This window comes from Alligator mississippiensis, chromosome 2 (genome assembly GCF_030867095.1).
Source record: "Alligator mississippiensis isolate rAllMis1 chromosome 2, rAllMis1, whole genome shotgun sequence".
NCBI lineage: Eukaryota > Metazoa > Chordata > Crocodylia > Alligatoridae > Alligator > Alligator mississippiensis.
In genome coordinates this window covers 306,252,577-306,273,876 of record NC_081825.1, presented here as the reverse complement: position 1 = coordinate 306,273,876, position 21,300 = coordinate 306,252,577, and the positions used below count along the sequence as shown (strand labels likewise).

The 21,300-nt window shown below is 50.2% G+C and overlaps 1 protein-coding gene across 2 annotated transcripts in view; it reads left to right on the top strand.

The window, feature by feature from the left end:
* The window catches only part of LRFN5 (leucine rich repeat and fibronectin type III domain containing 5), a 102,012-nt gene extending 87,274 nt beyond the window's left edge, over window positions 1-14,738 (top strand). The window contains exons 2-4 of one of the 2 annotated variants that reach the window (XM_059723435.1): window positions 1,308-2,715; window positions 3,626-4,338; window positions 14,299-14,738. In XM_059723435.1, the coding sequence (XP_059579418.1) occupies window positions 1,328-2,715; window positions 3,626-4,338; window positions 14,299-14,408 (2,211 nt within the window). In that variant the 5' untranslated portion in view covers window positions 1,308-1,327 and the 3' untranslated portion in view covers window positions 14,409-14,738. Of the gene's footprint in view, window positions 1-1,307; window positions 2,716-3,625; window positions 5,174-14,298 lie in introns of those variants that run through there. The other variant, XM_059723434.1, reaches the window with a different exon arrangement.
* Window positions 14,739-21,300: the final 6,562 nt, after the last annotated feature.

Below are 21,300 nucleotides of genomic sequence, written 5' to 3'. Positions count from 1 at the left end.
TTCAGTTCCCAGCTTCCCCCAGGAGCCAGGAGCCAATCAGTGTGGGGCCTGGGCCCTTCTCTGCCCTCCCACCTCCGCCCTGTCCCTGCCCCCCGCTCCCATCCCCATAGGATCAGGGAGCTGAGCAGTGGGGCAGCTAGCAGTGAGCACTAGCCGGGCAGCTCCCATTGGGAGCAAATCTGCTCCCAAAAGGGAGCACACATAGACATGCCCTGAGTAAGATTATTGCACAATATATTTTCTGTGCAGTAAGCCTACTTCAAATTAATAGCACATGTAGATGTTGCACCCAGTGTCTGCTTGCTAGTATGAGCCTGCTGCTGCAGAGATGCAACCTTCACCTCCAGCCCTCCACGTGTAGGGGTGGGCGCCGCGATGCTGTTGGAGTTCCCAGCGGGTCACTGCTAGCTGACTTAACCTGCCTAGGTGGCCATTGTCTTACAGGCTAGTGGAGAGGAGACCCCCACAGTGTGTGTGCAGAAGAAGAACAAGGCAAAGGCTGTGATAGCCCAGTCAAGGGTGCAGCGCTGCTAACTGTGGAGTCAGGGAAAAGGGTGATTGCTTTCCACCATTCATTTGCAGAGCCAAAAGCATCATGTTGGTAGAAATTTAAATAAAATGTATTTAATTCTGGCTGATTTTGTGGTGAACTCAAGTGAGCTGATTCTGGAGATAACTGAAAGAGTGTAAGTGCCCAAGGGAAATGCACACTCACCTATCAGCTTGTCACCGTTTGCAAGGCAGGAGCTGCTCAGGGAAGCCCATTTGCTGGACTGGTTTCCATCCTCAGTGGTTAAGTACAAAGCAGTATCACAAAGCCTTGTCATGTGTTACGGTGTCAAGAGGGCATCTCTGAGACAGGACAAAGTGTATATTTGCTAGGGGACCCTGCCTCTGTCTGCTTTTTGATACTGAACTATAAATGCCACCATTAAGAGAACCCGTGGCTGATGCATTTCCATAGCTCTTCTAATGCATTCAGATAACAATTAAGAGTGACGTTATTCGGCCTAATCTGACCATCTCCTGTTGGCCTCATCTGTTGAACTGGGATAGTACAGGGAAACCTCAGATGAGGCCTCGCTGTGCTAGGCGCTGCACGTCCACAGTTTACGAGATGAGCCCCATCCACAGGGTTTGCCACTGAATGAGATGGGAAGGGGACCCACGTCATCCTAGTGCCAGGCCTGTGCCTTAACCCCGCACGAATCCGCCTTTCCTTGCTTCCCCGCTGCACGCGTGCTGCTCTGCGTTGGGTCAGGCCTCTGCATGGAGATCGTAACCATGTGCTGTCTGTTCTCTTGCAGGCTTTTAAACCTGATCTACAATGGAAAAACTGCTTTTGTATCTGCTGTTCATTGGCGTAGCAGTGAGAGCCCAGATCTGCCCAAAGCGCTGTGTCTGTCAAATCTTGTCTCCGAATCTCGCAACCCTTTGTGCCAAGAAAGGGCTTTTATTTGTCCCACCAAACATCGACAGAAGGACTGTGGAGCTGCGGCTGGCAGACAATTTTGTTACAAATATCAAAAGGAAAGATTTTGCCAATATGACCAGCCTTGTGGACCTGACGCTGTCCAGGAATACAATAAGTTTTATTACACCCCATGCGTTTGCTGATTTGCGCAATTTGCGGGCTTTGCATTTGAACAGCAACCGATTGACTAAGATCACCAATGACATGTTTAGTGGGCTTTCCAACCTGCACCACTTGATACTGAACAACAACCAGCTGACTTTGATTTCTTCCACAGCGTTTGATGATGTTTTGGCCCTGGAGGAACTGGATTTGTCCTATAACAACCTGGAAACCATCCCTTGGGATGCTGTGGAGAAGATGGTTAGCTTGCACACGCTCAGTCTGGACCATAATATGATTGACCACATTCCTAAGGGGACTTTCTCCCATCTCCACAAGATGACCAGGTTAGATGTCACGTCGAACAAACTGCAGAAGCTGCCGCCTGATCCTCTCTTTCAGAGAGCTCAGGTATTAGCAACCTCAGGAATTATCAGCCCCTCGACTTTTGCGTTGAGCTTTGGTGGGAACCCTTTGCATTGCAACTGCGAGCTCCTGTGGCTGAGGCGCCTTTCCAGAGAAGACGACCTAGAGACGTGCGCCTCTCCCCCGCTGCTCTCCGGTCGGTACTTTTGGTCGATCCCAGAGGAGGAGTTCCTGTGCGAGCCCCCGCTCATCACCAGGCACACGCACGAGCTGAGAGTGCTCGAGGGCCAAAGGGCCACCCTGCGTTGCAAGGCCCGCGGAGATCCAGAGCCAGCGATCCATTGGATTTCACCGGAGGGCAAACTGATTTCAAATGCAACAAGGTCGCTGGTGTATGACAACGGCACGCTTGACATATTGATAACCACGGTCAAGGATACAGGTTCCTTCACCTGCATAGCTTCCAACCCGGCAGGAGAAGCCACGCAAACGGTGGATCTGCACATCATCAAACTCCCTCATTTGCTAAACAGTACAAACCACATCCACGAGCCCGACCCCGGCTCCTCGGATATCTCGACTTCCACCAAGTCGGGTTCCAACGCGAGCAGTAATAACGGGGATACTAAAAGCAGCCAGGACAAGAAAGTGGTGGTGGCGGAAGCTACGTCGTCCACCGCCCTGCTGAAATTTAATTTTCAAAGAAATATACCTGGAATACGTATGTTCCAGATCCAGTACAATGGCACTTACGATGACTCACTTGTTTACAGGTAAGACAGATCCATCTGCATCTTTATCTGCACTTAGTGCTCCATCAAGCCACCGCTTATTGATTTATTAATGTACTGTTTCATTTCAGTCCGTTTTGCGGTGTGGTTACAATACCATTTAGGCTGATCAGAGCGCTGCCCTCCAAAGCATATGGTGCCAGCCTTGTGAACGACTAATGCAATTTTCACTAACAAATGGGGAAATTACTGTGAATAGCGTTATTTTTAGATAATCCAAACCGACCCTTAATCCTCTCAGGTAATCTGATTAGCAGGAGGATTGTAAAGTTAGATGAGTTAAATGGATTTTAACACCTTCTGTTTTCGAAAGTGGGGGAGGAAGATGTCCACAAATACGTTCCTGCTCAGGCCCTGCAGTGCTATCCTCAGCTTTCTCCCAGTCTGTGGGTACAGCACGTGCAGACGTGTTGTGTGTGCTAAGTGGATTTGTTTTTAAGATGGCTAATGCAATGTTTCCAAACCAATTTGTCACCAGTGATTTCTCCTTTTTTTCTTCTATTCGCCCCCTGCCCCATGGTGGCTGCAAGCCAGAGCTCCCCCCCCACCCTGCCCTGTGGGGCAATTAGCTGTGCCAGCTCTACTAAGTCAAGGCACAAACTATCCATGGTCTCCAACCATTTGGGTTGGTCTAATATAAGATATCAAATTCACCCAAGAAACCTTGTCTGCCTATGTCCTTAGACCAACACGGCTACAACCTACACCCCTGCAAACTATCCATGGCCATTTGAGTTGGGCGCAAGTGCCTTTAGTTAGTATGCCCTGACACAACACAACATGGTGAGGGCTGTCAAACTCGGATGGCAATCCCACGGCCGGCGACTTCAGAGCATGGGGATGGGAGATGATTGCGATTGTGTTGGCTAACACCCGTTCCCTTGTCTCGCAGAATGATACCTCCCACGAGCAAAACCTTCCTGGTCAACAACCTGGCCGCGGGGACTGTCTACGACCTGTGTGTCTTGGCAATCTACGACGACGGCATCACCTCCCTCACTGCCACCAGGGTCGTGGGGTGCATACAGTTCACCACGGAGCAGGATTATGTGCGGTGCCACTTCATGCAGTCCCAGTTCCTGGGAGGCACCATGATCATCATTATCGGTGGGATTATCGTGGCCTCGGTGCTGGTTTTCATCATCATCCTAATGATCCGGTACAAAGTGTGTAATAACAACGGGCAGCACAAGGTGACCAACGTCAACAACGTGTACTCCCAGACCAACGGGGCTCAGATTCAAGGCTGCAGCGGGGCGATGCCCCATTCCATGTCCAAACAGGTCGTCGGGCACGAGGAGAGCGTCCAGTGCTGCAAAGTCCCGAACGACAACGTGACTCAGTCGTCGGACACGTGCTCGAGCCAGGACTCCACTACCACTACCTCTGCTTTGCCTCACACGTGGACTTCCAGCACTTCTGCCCCCCAAAAGCAGAAGAGAAAGCCAGGGCCAAAGCCAAGCAACGAGCCACAGAGCGAAGCTGTCACGAATATCGAGTCCCAGAACACTAACAGAAATAACTCCACTGCACTGCAGTTAGCTAGCCGTCCCCGCGACGCCGTCAAAGGGGCCCCCATGTACAAAAGAGCACAATCAAAGCCAAGTAAGTTTCTCACTTTGCCAGCCGAAACATCCCGAGCAAAGCGCAGGTACTCTCTGAATGGAGAATTAATGGAATACCATTGTTATGTTAACTCCCAGAACACAGGTGGATTATGGTCTAAAAGGAGCTTGTCTATGAATGGGATGCTAATTCAGTCAGACAAGTCTGACGTGGATAGTGGAAAAGCAACTTTCTCGAGTTCTGAGTGGATATTGGAAAGCACTGTGTGACCTGCTTGTTTTTGGTTGTTTTTTTTTTTATTTATTTTTATTTATTTTAATGAGAAACAAAACACCAAACATTGTCTGGGAACTCTCTCTCCTAGGAAATTGGGATTTGGAATTCCACTCGTGTCTCGATGATGTACGGCTTGTTCATGCAGGGTTTCGTATAAGCCACCCAGTGCACACAGGTTTAAGTTTAATTTAATTTAATTTAAAATAATATCACGACCGAAGGCAACATTCAAAGATTTAAATAAAAAACCATAAAAAAAAAAAGATTAAGGGAGAAAAGCGTGAGACAGCACCAGTGCCTTCCCCTACTCTAGGACTGGCTTCCTGGTTCTGCAGTCGCAGAAAACAAAAGAGAGTTTTCACAGAAAAGCAAACAAACAAGCAAACAAAAAAGAGCCTTTTATAAAGGAAATGCTGTTTCCTCACACTAGCAAATGACCACTTATGGATCAGTCAGTAAAATGATATTTTTTAAACCGATCAGACTGTATATTTCTTTTCAGTGACCATGGTGTTGCCTTTGTTTTTAGGCAAATGCTGTACAGAAACAACAACTCTGTGTTGTTATGTTGTGTAAAATAAAATATTCAATGAGTCTATCCAGCCAGTGTTAACGTACATCACCCTGCTCAGTCGCACTCCTGGCGGAGCTGCCTCAAAGTGGGACGGCAGTGTCTCCGTGGAGGAGTTGGCCCAGACGGAGAGGGGGAAGGGGACACATCCGCCCTGCTTGGAAACCCCAGCCGGTGCGGGTGCATGTTTTGGGTGAAGCATCGAGGGTGGACTCGGTGCGATGGGTTGGGCTAGCCCCATAACGCCCGGCGACCACGTCCGCCTGCACGCCGGCTCCAGGCAGGTCAGCCGCGGTTAGCCCCCAGACGCCCCCCTGCCTATGCAGGGTGCAGGCATGCCGTGCGCAGGGCAGCAGAGGACCAGGCCACGCGAGGGCTTGCCTTACGTGGGTCTCCAGAGGTGCCAGCTTGTGGGAGAAATGAGGGGTCCCGGAGCGGCAGCCCCCGTCCTTGTAAATTCACACCGATGGCAACGGGGGTGCGGACCGGAGCTCCGCGATGGCAGGGAGAAGTGTAGAGAAAAAGACCAGGCGAGCTTTTAGGTAGAGGGGAGCATCTGCCAAAGCGAGCCAGGCCCTCTCGTTACAGCAGCCTCCACTTGCCAACACAGCTTGCAGCTGCGGTACTATTCTCTCGGCTCCTGGGTTAGACAGGAAAGGACAGTGCCTTTTCCAGGGTGCGGCGCGCATGAGGGTCTTTGCTAACTGCACCTCTACCAGTGCTGGCCTACACGTGAGAAATGCTGGATTTTTTCCCATTTCCCCTCTTAGCACCAGCCCGGTGTTCAAGTTAGATGCGAGTGCAGAGAGAGCATTAGCAGCAGCTGAAAAGAGGGCCTCTTCCCTCCCCTGATGAGCCAAATCTCTGACATTGCAGGGCAGGAATGAGCTGAGGGCGTATAATCTTTGTGCAAATACTCATAATCCTCTCCCTGCCCAGCCTAGTGCTATTTCTGCAAATTTTCATAGTGTTTGGAAATTTTGTCCGGTACCTGGGTACGGCCAGAGGGGCCAGTCCTTGCTGGGGACTAACCTGTTATTGGACTGCCGTGCCTTGTCGTTTAAACCCTCTTGTAAATGATGCAGGTAGCAATGAATAGAGAAGGGCAGCAAATGCGAATGGACTCATACGTGATGATAAAGTCATTTCAGGGATGGTATAAATGTGTAAATGTGTGGCAATGGATGCCTGACAGCTGAAACATTCTTATTTTTAATTTGACAAAAGCAGATGTGGTTTTTCTTGCCCCAGTTTTTCAAACCGGCTGTACTTCACCTGATCTCAGCTCATTTGGGCTCCAGGTCTAAAACGGAGATAATGTAATGGAGTGACATTTGTAGAAAGCTATGGAATCGCCACTAAGTAGTTTTAGCATCGTTTTTGTTCTGTAAGGTCATTAAGTTTGCAGGGCTTTTTCCATTTACTTAGCTTTATTTGTATTTTAAAGGATTTGGGGAATTCAGTAAAAGAGGTTTTGATCCCTGGTAAAAAAAACAAACAAACAAACAAAAAAGTTATTTTATCTCTTGGTACTTTTAGTACTTAAAGCCAAATAAATCCCACTGCTCTGTTGTAAGAGATCCCAGTTCTTGATCAGTGAAGCCTCTTGTCAGGCTGATCATGCAGACAAGCCTCCCTTTGCTGTCTCTGGGAGTTACGTCTATGAAGGCGCTGCCGATTTGGGCTAAGAAAGAAACCTTTTACACTGCATCAGAAGACTTCAGCTGCAACCTGCCCTAGATTTATTGTTGTCCTTGGCTGCATTCTCAATTTGAGTTGGGAGGAAAAAAAAAAGTCTTTTAAAGAATTGCATATGCTTCATGTAAATAAAGAAACAAAAACTCATACTGAAAATTGCAATATTCAGGTCCTGATGGAAGAATGGACACACTTGGGGTTTCCCTGTACGTTTACGCTCCTGCTGAAGGAGATGCATGCATATGCATTGGCTGTTATAATACATGATAAACCATACCAATGCATGTATACTGCTTCCAGTAGTCTTAAAAAGGGGGCCTTGTCAGGCATGAGGAATAAAAATACCATGTGTTGAATGATGAACCAAAACCTCAGGAGCCGGTATATTGACTCTGTTCCTAGGTAAGAAGGGAGCTTTAAAGGCTTTTTTTTTTTTTTTCTCCTGCTGAGATGTTTGTTTTAATCGTGTGTGGTTTATAAATAACAAATGGCAATGCAAGATATGTTGTCTGCAACTGGAAGTAATGTGTGTCTAACGTTTTGGTGAATGTGCTAAAATATTAATAGCGTCTTCATTTTTTATTTATTTATTTATTTATTTTTACTCTGAGGAATTAGTTCTCTAAACACTAAAGCTAAAAATTCCATCAACGACACATTTATATAAGCAGCTTAAGGGGACCATATGTCACTGTGTCTGATTTAATTCGGTGATAATATTATAGGAGTAGTGAGCTGGGATATAGGAGAAAGTTCTTCATATGGAGCTTTCTCCCTTCATCAGACCCGTACATATCTGCACGGGGAAGGAAACAGATGCCATTGCACCTGCAGCAAGTAGGACATCTCAGTGTATACAGATTTGATTCATCCAAAGCGTGAAATACCCTGGGAAGAGGAGACTGTTATTCTTGTTCTCCAAAGCCAATGGTGCCAATGGTTTGGGTCTGAGTTATGCAGGAGAGGGTCAGAAGAGCAAAATGTGCCCATGCATGTGCTTTGTGAAATCCTGGAGATCTTCCACACCCTTCCAGAGAGGAGGCACAGGGTTAGCAAGGTCAAGGGAAATCCACGCCGCTAAAGAAGTCAGCTCAACACTTGGGTCATGTTCAGTCCTAAGAGAACAAGGAGGACATAATGCTGCGGTGGCAGTCCCCTTGGATGTCCCCTCAGCACAGGGGTCCACTGTCCCCGGGGGAATCGCACAAGGGATGTATCTTGGCGGCTGCTCAGCAGAGGAGCTTCGACGTGAAATCAGATGAAGCATCTTCGGACGACAAACCCGGGTCCGGCGGCGCAGCGTGAATGTGGATGTGAGACAGGGTCTCCTCTGATCCTCACCAGCATCTTCAACACAGCGTTTCACAATACATTGATATAGATGTAGAAAGATAGATAGATCTAAATCTATCTATATGTAGATAGATCTAAATCTATAGGTCTATCTATATATAGACAGATATAGATGCATATATATAGAGATCTAGATCTATCTATAAATGGATAGATCTAGATCTATATATATCTATCTGTATATAGATCTATATCCATAGTTATCTATATAAATAGATAAATATAGAGAGAGGTATGGCTATCTATATATATCTATATAGCTATAGCTATAGCTATAGCTATAACTTCTGGCACCTGTTTCCTGTCACTGCTCTTCCTAATCTTTCCTACTGAACTTTACTGTTCAGCTAAAGGAAAACGCATACATTTTGGTATAAATCATGTTTTGGATGGAGAAACAGGGCGGCGGTATTCAAAGTGTGTGTTTCCTGTGTGAGTTGTTCTGTGTGCTTTTCTTGTTACCTTCCGGGCATGTTCTTTATGATGAATATATCGGGCAGCTCAGTTCTAGGTGCAGACATGACTTTACTTGTGCCAATGGGCTTTTATTTGCTCAAAAATTCTCTCTGTCTTACGCACCTCTGCCGACCCGCACGGATAGTATAATAATAATGGGGAGACAAAATCCCATCTAAAGGCTTCTGTTGGGAAGGCGGAGGCCCAGCCTTTTGAAACTCCATCTCCTATTCTGCCATATAGGATACTGCTAAACCTGCACCCTCCAGAGACTAGGGCTCGCCAAGGAAACAGCTGGCTGAACTTGCAGGGGCATAGTTACTTAGCTGGAAGAGCTGGATGCTCCTGGGTGCGCCCCTATCCGGATGCCAAGCAGAAGACTTGGCCTTTCCTAGGTTCCCGTGGATCTGCTATTGCTGTATCAGCCGTCTTGCTGTGGCTAACATGAAGGATTTGGCTCTCTGAGGCTGGGTTGCCAGCTTTGCCAGCTGCACGCCCGCGAGATCCCGGCGGCAGACTGGAAGCTCTGTGTCCCGCTCCTGCTGCTGCGTCCAGGTGCATCCCATGCACGGTCCTCGCTGTCAGGCAGATGTATGGTGTTGCTATCATGGTCCATTTGCCTTGTCCAAGAACAACCCTGTACTTTCCTGCCGTGCTGCTGGAAGAGGTTACTCCGTGTGAGCTTATCAACACCAGCCATGTTGGAATATACCCATTTTTTCCTATAGACTCATCCAGGATATAACAGCATGTCTTGTATGACCCGAGCGTGGATACTGGAAAAACTACAAGTGTGTTAATCCAAAGCACATCGTGTGTTGCACTCTCTGTCACTGCCATTGATGGGCAAGAGCCGGGCATCTCCCTGCAAGGGGAGCGGAGCTGCTCTGAACTTCCCTGCTCAGACAGAGCCCCTGTTGCCCAGCCTTCAGCCTTGGACCACGTGGCATGAGTGGACTCTTACCTGTGAGCCCTGCCCAGGCTGCCAGTCTGGGGCAGTCTGTGGGGACCGCTTGGCAGAGATAGAGCTGTGTCTAGGAGGCCTGGTGCAGAAGACAGGCACATGGTGCTTTGCAGAGTTAGGAGAAGTCTTAGCTCTGCTGCCAATAAATTCATTGTCTTCATTCACATTGAAACAGCCACTGGCCAGTGTTTCTCGTGCCCGTACTTTGCACCAGCAATGACCACCCAGAAGCCCAAATGCACCCTTGCACGCCACCCTCGCAGCTAGCAGAAGTCATGGTGAGCCAGCACAGCTGAGGGGTTGACTAGCCACCTCCTGTTTGCACTTCCCTTGGCTGTTTCAGGACTTTTGCAGCTGTATTTGCTCCCTGCAAAGGCCCTGGCAGTCCTACTGCTCACTCCCCTGCCTGTGTCACCAGCAAGGCTGACAACAATCACGACTGCATTCCCCATGCAGAGAAGGGAGAAGCTGAGGGCTTTTTCTAGCTTATTAATGCTACAAGCAGAAGAAGGGGAGTTTGCACTCTGGGCTGTTTCATAGCATTGTTATTGCTTGTCATTATTCATCACTACTTTTCTTTGCCTCTTCTGTTTTAAAAGAAAGCATGGGTGTTACAAGGTGCTGCTCAGCAGAAGTAAAACAGTCCTTGCTGGAAGTTTTACTGGCCCAGCTATACAATTTGTTCTTCTCTTACCGTGCTGGTCAGGAAATACAGGGGCTTTTCCTCTTGTGTTAAAAATGTACTTACCCTAGGTGACTTGGTAAGCAGCATTTATTACACGTGGCCTGATTGCAGGTAGGTCAGGTTTTGTTTTGTTTTTAATTAAAAAAGCATGTACACACACACACACACACACACACACACACGTTGGGAAAGTCCTAATAACTAAAACCATCTCTCCAGTATTTTCTATTTGCAAACAGATGTCCACATGCCTCCTAGGTCACCGCTAGTCATGGGAGATGCATTGTATAGGTTAAAACCTTAGCTACAAAACCTTTCAATGACGAAGGTGTCCCCACGTGCTGTCTCTTTTTTTAGCTGCAGGTCACATTGTCTTCTGTTTTCCTGTATTCAAATAAATGCATGTGTTTTCTTTTCATAGCTATGTTGCACTTTGTTGTATATCACAGAATTTTCTGTGAAAGTCGTGTCCACGTACGTGGGCAAACTTTCCCTTGATGTTTGAGCTAACAGCAGCTGTAACCTCACGCTGGTTTGTAAAAGTAAGAAACAATGCATCACACCACTCTTCACCTAAGCAATCGCTGGATTTGGCCCCTTTCATGTCCCAGGTCACAGCCCTTGTTTGCAGTTCCCTGCCAGTGATGGTACGTGCCTTAGGTAAGTCATCTTCCCCACAGCAGGCTTGACATTCCCCTGCTTTGAAGTGACAACATATTGATTATTTCTCTCACCCTTCCTGTAGAGTCCTTTTCTCTTGATTCTTATTCTAGCCTTTCACAATGGAAGTAGCCCTCTAGATCCTGCGGAAGCAACATATCACACTTGGCAATGTGCGCCGCCTCCTGTCCTCGCTTCGTTTTCTGAAGCCAATCAAACTGGAACGCCACCTAAAAGCAACGGCGATGTTCTTCCTCTCTCTGTGCAGAGGCTGGGAGCTCAAATGATTTGTGTTGTGTACTGACACAAGTCAATGCTGTACTCTCGCTTTTACAATTACAGTGCAGTTGTGATCTTTCTTGCTTTTTGTACTTGCTCAAATCCAGCACTAGATGGAAGGAAGTTGGGATATGTGCAGTGTTTAGGATCAGACCTAGATAGATAGCTAGATAGATAGACCAATCTATCTGTCTATCTAGGCCTATATGTGTGTGTGTGTGTGTGTGTGTGTGTGTGTGTGTAGGCCTATATACATGCATATAGACACATATGTATGTATGTATGTATGTATGTGTATAAATGCATGTATATAGGCCTATATATATGTATGTATGTATGTATAGGTCTGATCTATCTATCTATCTATCTATCTATCTATCTATCTATCTATCTATCTATCTATCTATTGATAGATATGGTTATGTTTGCCTATTCAAATAAATCCCTCTTAGAATCACCCTGCCCAGTTTAGTTATAGGGGTTAAAAAGAGAGTAAAAAAGCCCAAGGCTGAATCAGTGCAGTCTTTGCAGGTTAGTCTAAGCTGCGTAGATTGAACCAATTAAGCAAGTGAACAGACATGCACTTTTGATTCAGAAATGCAGCCACGTGCCTGCAGTGGCCAAAGTCAGAAGCTGGGGGGCGCTAGAGCATGCCTTCCCACATGACTGGAGCAGGCAGCTTGGGCCAAGGCTATCCTGTCCACCCCGGGGGGTTGCAGGGGAGGTGCAATGCATCCTGGGATGCTGGGGGATTATGAGTTCACTTCAATCTTGAGGGGATCTGGGACAGGTTAAATCAATTTATTAAACTTCGAAGTTATTTAAGTTTGATACTGCATCCAGGTTTATCTTAAACCAGTTTGAGCCATTTTGTAAGCGGTCCATGTGTGCTGAACTTCTGTCGTGTTACAGATTGAATTGTTTTCCAATCACTTATACCGATTTATGTGTAATTCCTGTCCCTAGCCAAGAGGTTTTTGAATGCAACCAGCCAGCTCCATGAGTCACATGAGCAGGATGATGTTATGAAAAGGGAAAGCTTATCTTCCCAGGAAGCTAAGAGCCAATACATGGCTTATTCGTTACAGCACAAGTACTGAATGAAGAGTAATTGTGCAAGGACAAGCACTGTCCATCTGTATGGATCTAAGCAAATGAAACCCGCTATTTGCATTTCACTGAGACAAGCTGCATTTCACGAGGTGATCTTTAAGCACTCTCTCTTTTCCTTTTGTGCTTTAGAAGTGGGCTAGATTGTTTCTTGATAATGCCAGCCGTGGAGATCAAGATAACATGGCTAACCACAAACTGAGCTCATCTTGCTTTCACACTATCAGCTTTCTGTAGAAGTGCCACTTAATTTCTGTCCTGATTTCCATTCCCTTGCCATCAGATATGTAGAATCATATTGCATGCATGAGCAGACAGGAGCGGCAGCAGGGGTTTGCAGGCACCGCAGTCCATTACGGGGGAGATTTGTTTGCTTGGTTGGCTTGTTGTTCCCTGCAGATATGATACTCTTCCCCACTTCCTAGCTCTTTGGGGCAGGGCCCATGTTTTCTGGACATGTGTGTTCAGTGCCTGTTTCAGTAGCAAGGGCATTTTATAAAACACCCCTGCCTAGATGCTCTCGTGAGAGCTCCCTTCCCCACGTGGCAAAGACTCATCCAGCTGCATGGCACTGTTCCTGCAAGCCTTGAAGCTTAACCCAAGCTCCGATCGCGTGACAGCCATGGGCAATTGTCTATCCCTCTCACCAGGTTGCTGCATCCTGCCTGGCAGGGAGCCCTTCCCTTTGGGCTGTGCCTGCAGAACCACTTCCCATAAGGTCCCAGACAGGTGGCATCACACATGCTGCACTGCAAGGCCGATGGGCGAGACAGGGTAGGTAGAGCTGAATGATAGCCCATGCAGCCAGTTTGGGCTTGTTCCAGCTCCCCCGTATCTAGAGAGAGCAGCGTTCAGGCCTGCTCCAAGAAACCCTGCTCCACAAGCAAAGATATTGAACTTGTAGGGAGCAATATCAGGGTGCAGTTGGGGGGCTGCACAGACTTATGGAGCAGGACACACTTAGCAGCATCCCTGCAGCCTCCTCCGTGCTGCACAGCAGGCACGTGTCACGGGAGAGACCAGGCAGGTTGGCCTAAAGGCAGCTTGGTGCCACAGAAATGTCCTGTTTCAGGGGCTGTGCACATTTGCAGCTGCTTTGGAAAACCTGGGACAGCTGGTCCTTGTATCCAGGAGGGTGCTAGGAGAAGATGCTAGTGAGGAAAACCTGGTCTCCTCCTGCCGTGCTACGTGGTCCAGCAGCGACACAACTGCAGCTCCTCCTGGGAGCACAGAGGGGTCTGTCATGGGGCAGGAATAACCTGGGTGAAGAAGCAGTCTCTCCTTAGGCACCCTGCAAGCCCCTGAGAAACCTCAGCAAGACAGTAACATGGTCTGGCTCACTCAGGGCCTGCCCCAAAAGTGGGGCTCAAACATCTGCTCCTTTGCTACTGCCCCTTTGGTACAAGGGGCGCAGGTTGCACCCCCCTGCAGAGCTCACAGGACTGGGGGCGGCTCCGGCGCAGCACGATGCTGAAGCAATGCGCGGTAACCCCGTCGTGTCGCAGCAGTGGGTGCCCTCGTCCCACTGCCTCCGAGGCCGGGCTGGACCCAGATGGGTCCTGGTGGTCCAGTCGTTCGTGCAGGGGACCGTGCAGTGTGCAGCGAGCGTGCTACTCCGTGCATCATCTCCTCATCGTTATTCATTGTGTGTCATTGAGATTTATGTTTGTCAGCACCAGCCTTTTAACCCCTGGCCTTGCTTCCGATGGACAAGCCTTTTCCATGTTACTGTACAATGGCAGGGATGTCCCACCTCCTCCTCTCCCCAAAACTGTAGTTCAAGGGCGCGGGGTTTGTCCGGTTGGTGTGCGACGCGGTTGGGACTGAACCTGCTGGCAAGCGGAGGGGTTCTCTCGTAGGCCCCACGTATGCAATGTCTATGATTCAATGAAGGGCTGAAGCGTACATCCCATGTCCTTACCATCTTTGTTTTATCTCTTTGAACAGAAGCTGCAGTCCATCAGATGACCGCGTGCCCTCCACCACCTCCTGAAAGTGTTGCCACTGATGTTTTAACTCGACCAAAATCCATACGGTTCCAACTCACCGAAGATTAATTGGTTGAACCAGTGCTCGGCCCAGCAGAAACTTTTACCTGACATCTACAGCCTAAACCAAGAAGCCACCCAGGTTGGCTGCATCACATAAACATTGATCCCTCTTACAGACTCCCCTTCCCCTGACTTCCACATCCGGTCTAAATATCTTTTCTGGCCTTCGAGATTTTTATAAAATAACAATAAGGCGGGGAAAAAAAACAAAAAAAAAAACATGTGGTGGCAACAGCTTCAGTATTAATTCATGTTACATGTTGCCAGTGGTGAGTTCACGGACTGTAAACACGGTAACTTATATCACCCTCAAATAAATGTTTTACTATGATGGTGTTGGCATGTTGATTGACTGGCCAAGGATGGGTGTTGGGGTGGTCATCACCGAATACCAGGCGCACCCATGTCTGGGTACGTTACCAATCTGTCATTAATCTGAGCATCCTAGAAGGGGCAAGTCGCACCCTGTGCATCTTTGCTCTGACCCCGCGTGGCACGTCTGACATGAGCTTGGGTTAAAGACAGCATGTGTAATGCATCTAGTATTTAGTTAGTCTCCAGGGGTGCAGGTCTGCTCTGTCTTCTGGTGTTAGGATGGAGAGGAGAGCATCCAGGGTTCAGACCTAAGAAGGGTTTCTTGTGCAGCCAAGAAAAATAATCCTAATATACTGTGTTTGTACCCGTCTCGCTGCCGTAGCATCACTTCCACAGAGGAATGGGCAGATTATTCCCTCACCCTGTGAACAGTGCTTAGTTGTTCCAACAAGCTGGTGTTACCCTCATGATAACCCCCAGGATACTGGAGAAAAGCACTTGGCACAATGCTAGCACAGGTGCCAATGTTAATGCCTTTGACGTCACAAATGGTTCACGAGATCTCTGCTGGGGTGGGCTCGTGGGTTCCTTCTCGTCCAGGCAGAGGTACGTCTGACACGAGGGAGCAAGGCCACGTGCAATGGTGCCTCACCCCCTGGAAATGCAAATGCATGATGGTGTGGCCTTCCCAGTGTGGTCAGTGCACAGACGGAGCGGGGGCTCGCACACGATGAGGGGCAGGAGAGCTGGGACAAGGGTTCCCGCCTCTGCAGCACACGCCTTCGACTGCCCTTGCAGTCATACCCCTTGCTAAGGCCAAACACGGACCCTTCCCCATAATGTTTTATTTCCCACTAGGAGGAGGGCCAGAGGATGTGCTCTCCTTCATCTTCCAGCAGCCCAGACAGGTATACCAGCCCCTCAAGGACAGCTCATGCAGGTCGCCCCGCCGAGCTTCTGCTTAACCGAGCAGATCTAATGTTTCTACCGTAGGGTAGGATTTGTATTATGGCATTACCTGGAAACCAGGCTCAAGTCCCATCGTGCATGCAGCTGTACAAATATACAGGAAGTAATGGTTTGGATATGCCAGCTTAATGAGCTGTGTTTGGGACAGCGAGGATGAATAGCTTGTGAAACTGAGACATCGAGAGGCATTCAGAGAAGCAAACTGCAGCTGGAGCTTGGCTCAGCACCAGCCCTAGCTCCTTCAGTCCTGTATAATCCTGTGCCTTCAACAAGCCTCCTGGGCCTGACCTTTACCTGGCGTCTAACCGTGGCATTCATCATCCATCCTGCTACTGCCCGGCGGAGGCATGCCGGGAGGCGGTAAAGGGAGGAGCTGAATACAGACGGCTTGCCAATAAAAGCATTTTGTTTTTACAAAGCACAAACTGATGCCCTACCTCAACCCATCACTTACTGCAGAACCTGTCAGCGCCCCTGCCGGAGCGAGAGAAAAGATGCTATTCCTCCAGAGAAACTGGTGGCGTCTTGCATGTGTCCTGCAAGACGCACGTCGCTAAATAGGATGGGAAACTATAACTCTTAAGATGCAATTTGGAAGGAAAGAAGGAGATCTAGGGTTTCCCTTTGACTGTCAGTGTCAACTTTCAAGACTATGAAGCTGCTGGAAGCCCTTTTGGACCCAAACGCTGCCTCCCAAGTCTCCATTGATAGGCCACCTCGGCTCTCAGGATTTCATTTCACATTAATATCATGTTGTTCCCCTTGTTCAGTGGCTCTAATTTCAAGCCTTTGTGCACAGAGCAGGACTGCTGCTCCCTTGCTGATTCCTTTTTATATCCTTTTAATTAATTGTCAAGGTAGGTTTCACCTGTCAGGTCCGTATTTGTTAGAAAGCCGGCGTTCACCGTGGCAGCCCTTGCTGGCGTGGTGAATCAGGCTTTCCAAGGAGAGGACTGACAGGCTCTTCAGAGGAGACCGTGCTACCTACAAATGGTAATTAGCAGTCCTCGGTGGCCTGGCAATAGTGGGTGGCTGTATTCAGAACAGGGTCCCCAGCCCTTGGGCGCCGTCGTCACAGGGTTGGGATTGAGGAGCAGGCCCGTGTCTCGTCGCCCTCTGACAGCACCATGCGGGTGCGTCCCTGTCGTGTATAAGCACAGGTACGAGGAAACTTCACAAAATTGCTTTGTTTGCAGCGGCGAAGAGCCCAGCAGAGGCCCGGAGGGGTTAGTGGAGCTCCCTGCATTCAGAAGGACTTACACCAGCTTTGCCCCGGGCTGAGTCTGCCTCACTCCTGCCCATGCCCCTATTGCAGCTCTGACCCCACGCCCCACCTCCCCGCCCCGGGGCTGTCCCCTAGAGAGGACCCAGGGGGAAATTTGCTCCGAGCAGGAACACAATGAAAGACGAGCAGGGCAGGTCTTATTCCTGGGTGTTGTTTTTTGCTTCAGACCTGACCAAAGTGGTCCTTCGACGTGCTGCAGGCTCTGTGAGCGGGTGGAGAGTGACGGGGGTCTAAGCACTGCTGGTCGTATGTATCTGGCTTAACCGGGTCTCCTATGAACCTGCAGGTTTCGGGATGTTTGTTTCCCAGCAGCAGTTCTGGAGGAAGGGAGCCTTTCCCTGCAGAAGAAACGACCATCTCTGGCCCTGGGTAGGATGACACCGCAGCGTAAGCGATAGCCCAGGGGTTGGGGCACCCCACTGGGGTGTGGGAGGCCTGGGGTCAAGCCTTAATGGGGCAGCAGACTTGACCCTGGGTCCCAGGAGTGAGTGCTGCAAGCAGCAGCAGGGAGGAGCATCCTTCCCGCTTTGCAGGAAGGTTTTGGTTTCATCAGCAAGCAGAGCAGGGAAGCCGTTCGAACATCGCAGCAGCTTGCAGAGGGCAGGAGAAGGATCCCACCGGCGCTGCATGTGCCAGGGCCAGCTGCACAATCGGTGGATCCTGCATGGCCAGGGCAGCCCTGCATCCAGCCCAGCTGCATCGCTCTGGCACCTTCGTGAGCCATCAGGTGCCCACGATGCAGCCCTGACCGTCTGCTGTAGCCTGCCAGCTGGGGATCTTCTTTCATCTGGGTGACAAGGGAAGGGATATTTCCCCTCTGTGTCCACGGGAGCTGGGAACCCCCCCCCCCCCCCGGCTGTCTCAAGACTTGGATGATGACAGCAGCCTTCAGCTCCAAGCTTTGCAGCATCCAGGTATGTCTTGGCTGTGAGCTCCCCCCCAAACCCTATGAGCTGGAGCAGCCCATCCCTGCGGGACCATCCCCAGACTTCCCGTTCTCTGTGTGGGTTAAGGCCAGAAGGGCCGAGATACAAGTCACCCCAGCGAAGGCCAGTGCAGACACCCTGGGTTGGAAAGGCTGTCGCTTGCCAGTCTTCTGCCTGTCGTTCCTGTGTGAAGGGGACACATGGGTAAGTAGTTACTCCTGTGCTAAAGCTAGTGCTGCCTGGGGCAGGTGCAGCCTGTGAGGACACGGGAAGCAGGGCTCGTGGGCTGGAGTGCAGCCACGTGTATTGCTGGGTGCCGGATGAACCCAGAGCAAGCAGGCGGTGGCCTGAGCAAGGGCGAGCGTGCCCTACAGTGACCAGGAGACCTCCTGGACCCCAGTGCAAACCAGGGGAGTGAGGATGCACTGGGGAAAGAGGCCTGGTCACTGGGTGCAAGGGGTCAGGAAAAGGGGTTAGTGGGCTGGGGGTGCTGAGGGCAAGCAGAATGTGTCCAACCACCCCTGGCCCTAAGCAGCAATTGGCCTTGGGGGGTGGGAGGTGGGGAGGGGCAAGGCGAGGGCTCTGTTTTCAGGTGTCGCTGGCTATGGGTGGACCTTAGGACTGGGAAAGGGGGTGCAGAGGGTGAGCTGCCCCCTCATATAGAGCAATGCACACATCTGTCTCCTAGTTTATTTTTAGCTGAAGTGTTACTAATACCCTTGGGGGGGGCGGGGCGGGGCGGGGGGCAGGGCTGGATTGCTCAATTTACAATGTAACTTCGTTACAATTAGTTAAACCTCCTACTTTACAGCTGCTCGGTGCAGAACCAAGGATGCTTGCTTGGTGGAACATCTCTGAGCATTAAAAGGAAGAGGGGGCCGTTAACACCCGTGGAGTGAAGAGATTAGCAAGGATCAGGTAGATGAAGTCAAGGGACTCATTCAGTGCTGCCTGACTAGAAATGCTGCAGCCACGGCCAGGCACTTGGTTTTAAACTTTGGGTGGGCCAGGAATCAAAGGGGTGTTCACAAGTGTGTGTGCTTACACATGTCTGTGTGAGGGTGAGGACTGTGGCGTGTAAATCCCTTCTAGGCATTTAGGGGAAAAGCTCCATTCCTGCAACCATGCACAGAGATATTTGCCCCCGTCGGAGGGCTTCCCCCCCAGCAACACTTGCTTCCAGTAACCTGTGCATGGGCAGCCAGGGAGCAAGGCTGCGTGTGTAAAGTCTCACCCCCATGGGCTGGGCCGGACCATCCGTGCCCGTCTCTGCCCCATTCATGGGGTCATTAATGACGCCTTCCCCTTGTCTGGGAAGCCATGCATAGGGGTGGCAGGGCTGTTTTTGGCCCCCGTGCCAGCAGGAAAGCCTTCCAGCAGCTCTCACCCTTGGCTAGCCCCCGCACCGCAGCCCTGCCGGCATCACAGGGTGCTTCGTTCGACAGCTACAAATTGATTTAAGTGATCCCTTTTGTCTTCTTCAGTAGCCGTGAATTATTAATGACTTACTCATGAATATATTTTGCATGGCAGCGAAGCGGAGCTGCTGCCTGCTCACGCTCGGGATCCCCGCGTGGATACTCCCCAGTGAGAAAGCCAGCGCCAGCGTACGGCATCTGGGAGGAACGGGAACTGCTGCTGCCATCGTCGCCAGGCCTACACAGCAGGGATAGCATTGCGATAGCATTCAGGCCCCTTCGACCGGTGTCTCAGCCTTTCCCGGGAGAGGTGACCTTACCACCCATGCCAGGCCTGCTGCACGCTGGCATCGCTCCTCCTCCCGTGGCATTTGTCCATTTGTTATCGATTCAAGTCTCTTTGTTTCACAGACTCTGCATGCCCAAGTGCAGCAGCTTGCACATGAAAAGGACAGTGCTGAACACATTGCAGGTTTGGCACGTGTGGCTGCGGGGCTACGTCCCAGACGTGATAGGGATGCAACCAACAGCGGCTCAATGAATGGTTTCGGCTTTGTCTGGAAACCAAAAAGCTTGTATGGGGCAGGAACTCTTTTTCAGAGGTTTCTCCACCATCTGAGAGACTTTTCTATGGATATGCTGCCAAACATCTCTTTCTTTCAGGTCAGCTCCATGGGCAATGCTGGCTTTTGTAGCACGGGGCCAGTTGGTGACTGCAAACCCAGCCCCTCAGGCTGCACCCTGGACCGCCGGTCGTGTGGCTGCATGGAGCTCTGAGGACGTGTCCCTTGCGATGCTTCACCCTACCTCTACCGGGTCTCTATTGTTTAACATCTTTATTGAGTAGGAGTAGCCGAAGGCTCTTCACAACGATGCTGGAGGGGGTTTCCTTTCCCTCAATTGTTTGACAGTGTTTACTTCACAAGGCACGAGCCCACCTTGCCCAGACATCTGCAAATGCCAACAGCCAAAATGCATTGCCCTGGATATTGCTTTCTGCTCTCCAGCCCCATGGAGGATGCTGGCTGCACCCGGGAACAATCCTCCTGCCCTGGAGCAGGGGAGTGAATTGATCTCCTGCAGAGACTTCCAGTCCTGCTTTCCTATGAGCCAGTGGGGCTGATCAGGTGCAGCCTGTGGCCAGGCTTTGCAGACACCCATGTCCTGAAACACTTCCCCTTTGCTCCCAGGTCCTAAGCTGTACTCCACAGACGGGCTGCACAGCTCCACGCTCAGCATCCGAGGGCCTTGCAGAATTGCAGCAGCCCCCTGCTCTCGTGGGCTGGAGGCATCGCTCTCTGATACGGCGAGAGCTTCTCCAGCTCCCTGAGGGTCAGCAGAGTCCTGCACGGTCCTTGGTGTGGGTCAACCCTAACCCTCTTCCAGCAGGAGCAGGCCGCCGTCCCTGCACAGACACCATACCTACGCCACACCACACCACAGCCACATGCCATTCACCCAACTAGCTACACACACCCACACGCCACATAGCCACATGCCGCACCCATGCATCCACACACCTCACACACCCACAAACGCCCAGCCACCCGTGCACCCCACACCCCCTCCGGAGGCAACCCACACCCCTGCATGGCCAGTCTCCGCAGTGGGGAGCACAACCTGGCCCTGTCCAGCCGGCTCCCACCTCCGCCTCTGGACAGACAGATGGACAGGTGAAGGCTCCGGGTTGCACATGAGCAGTTGGCCCAGAGCATTACGGACAGACAGACAGATGTGGTAAGGCTTTTATTATATTAGAATTTATTTGATTTCCTGCCCCAAAAAACCTCAGGGCAGCTTGCAATTGAAACAAGGTACATTATAAAAACAGAAACAAATATCTACATAAAATAGTAAAGGATAAAGCAATTCCCCATGCAAGACCCTGTATGCTAAATGCCTGCCCAAGCACTTATGGCACTTGTGGAAGACCTCAAGGATCTGGCAGCGTCACGGGGGAGACAGCTGCAGAGCTGAGGAGCCAC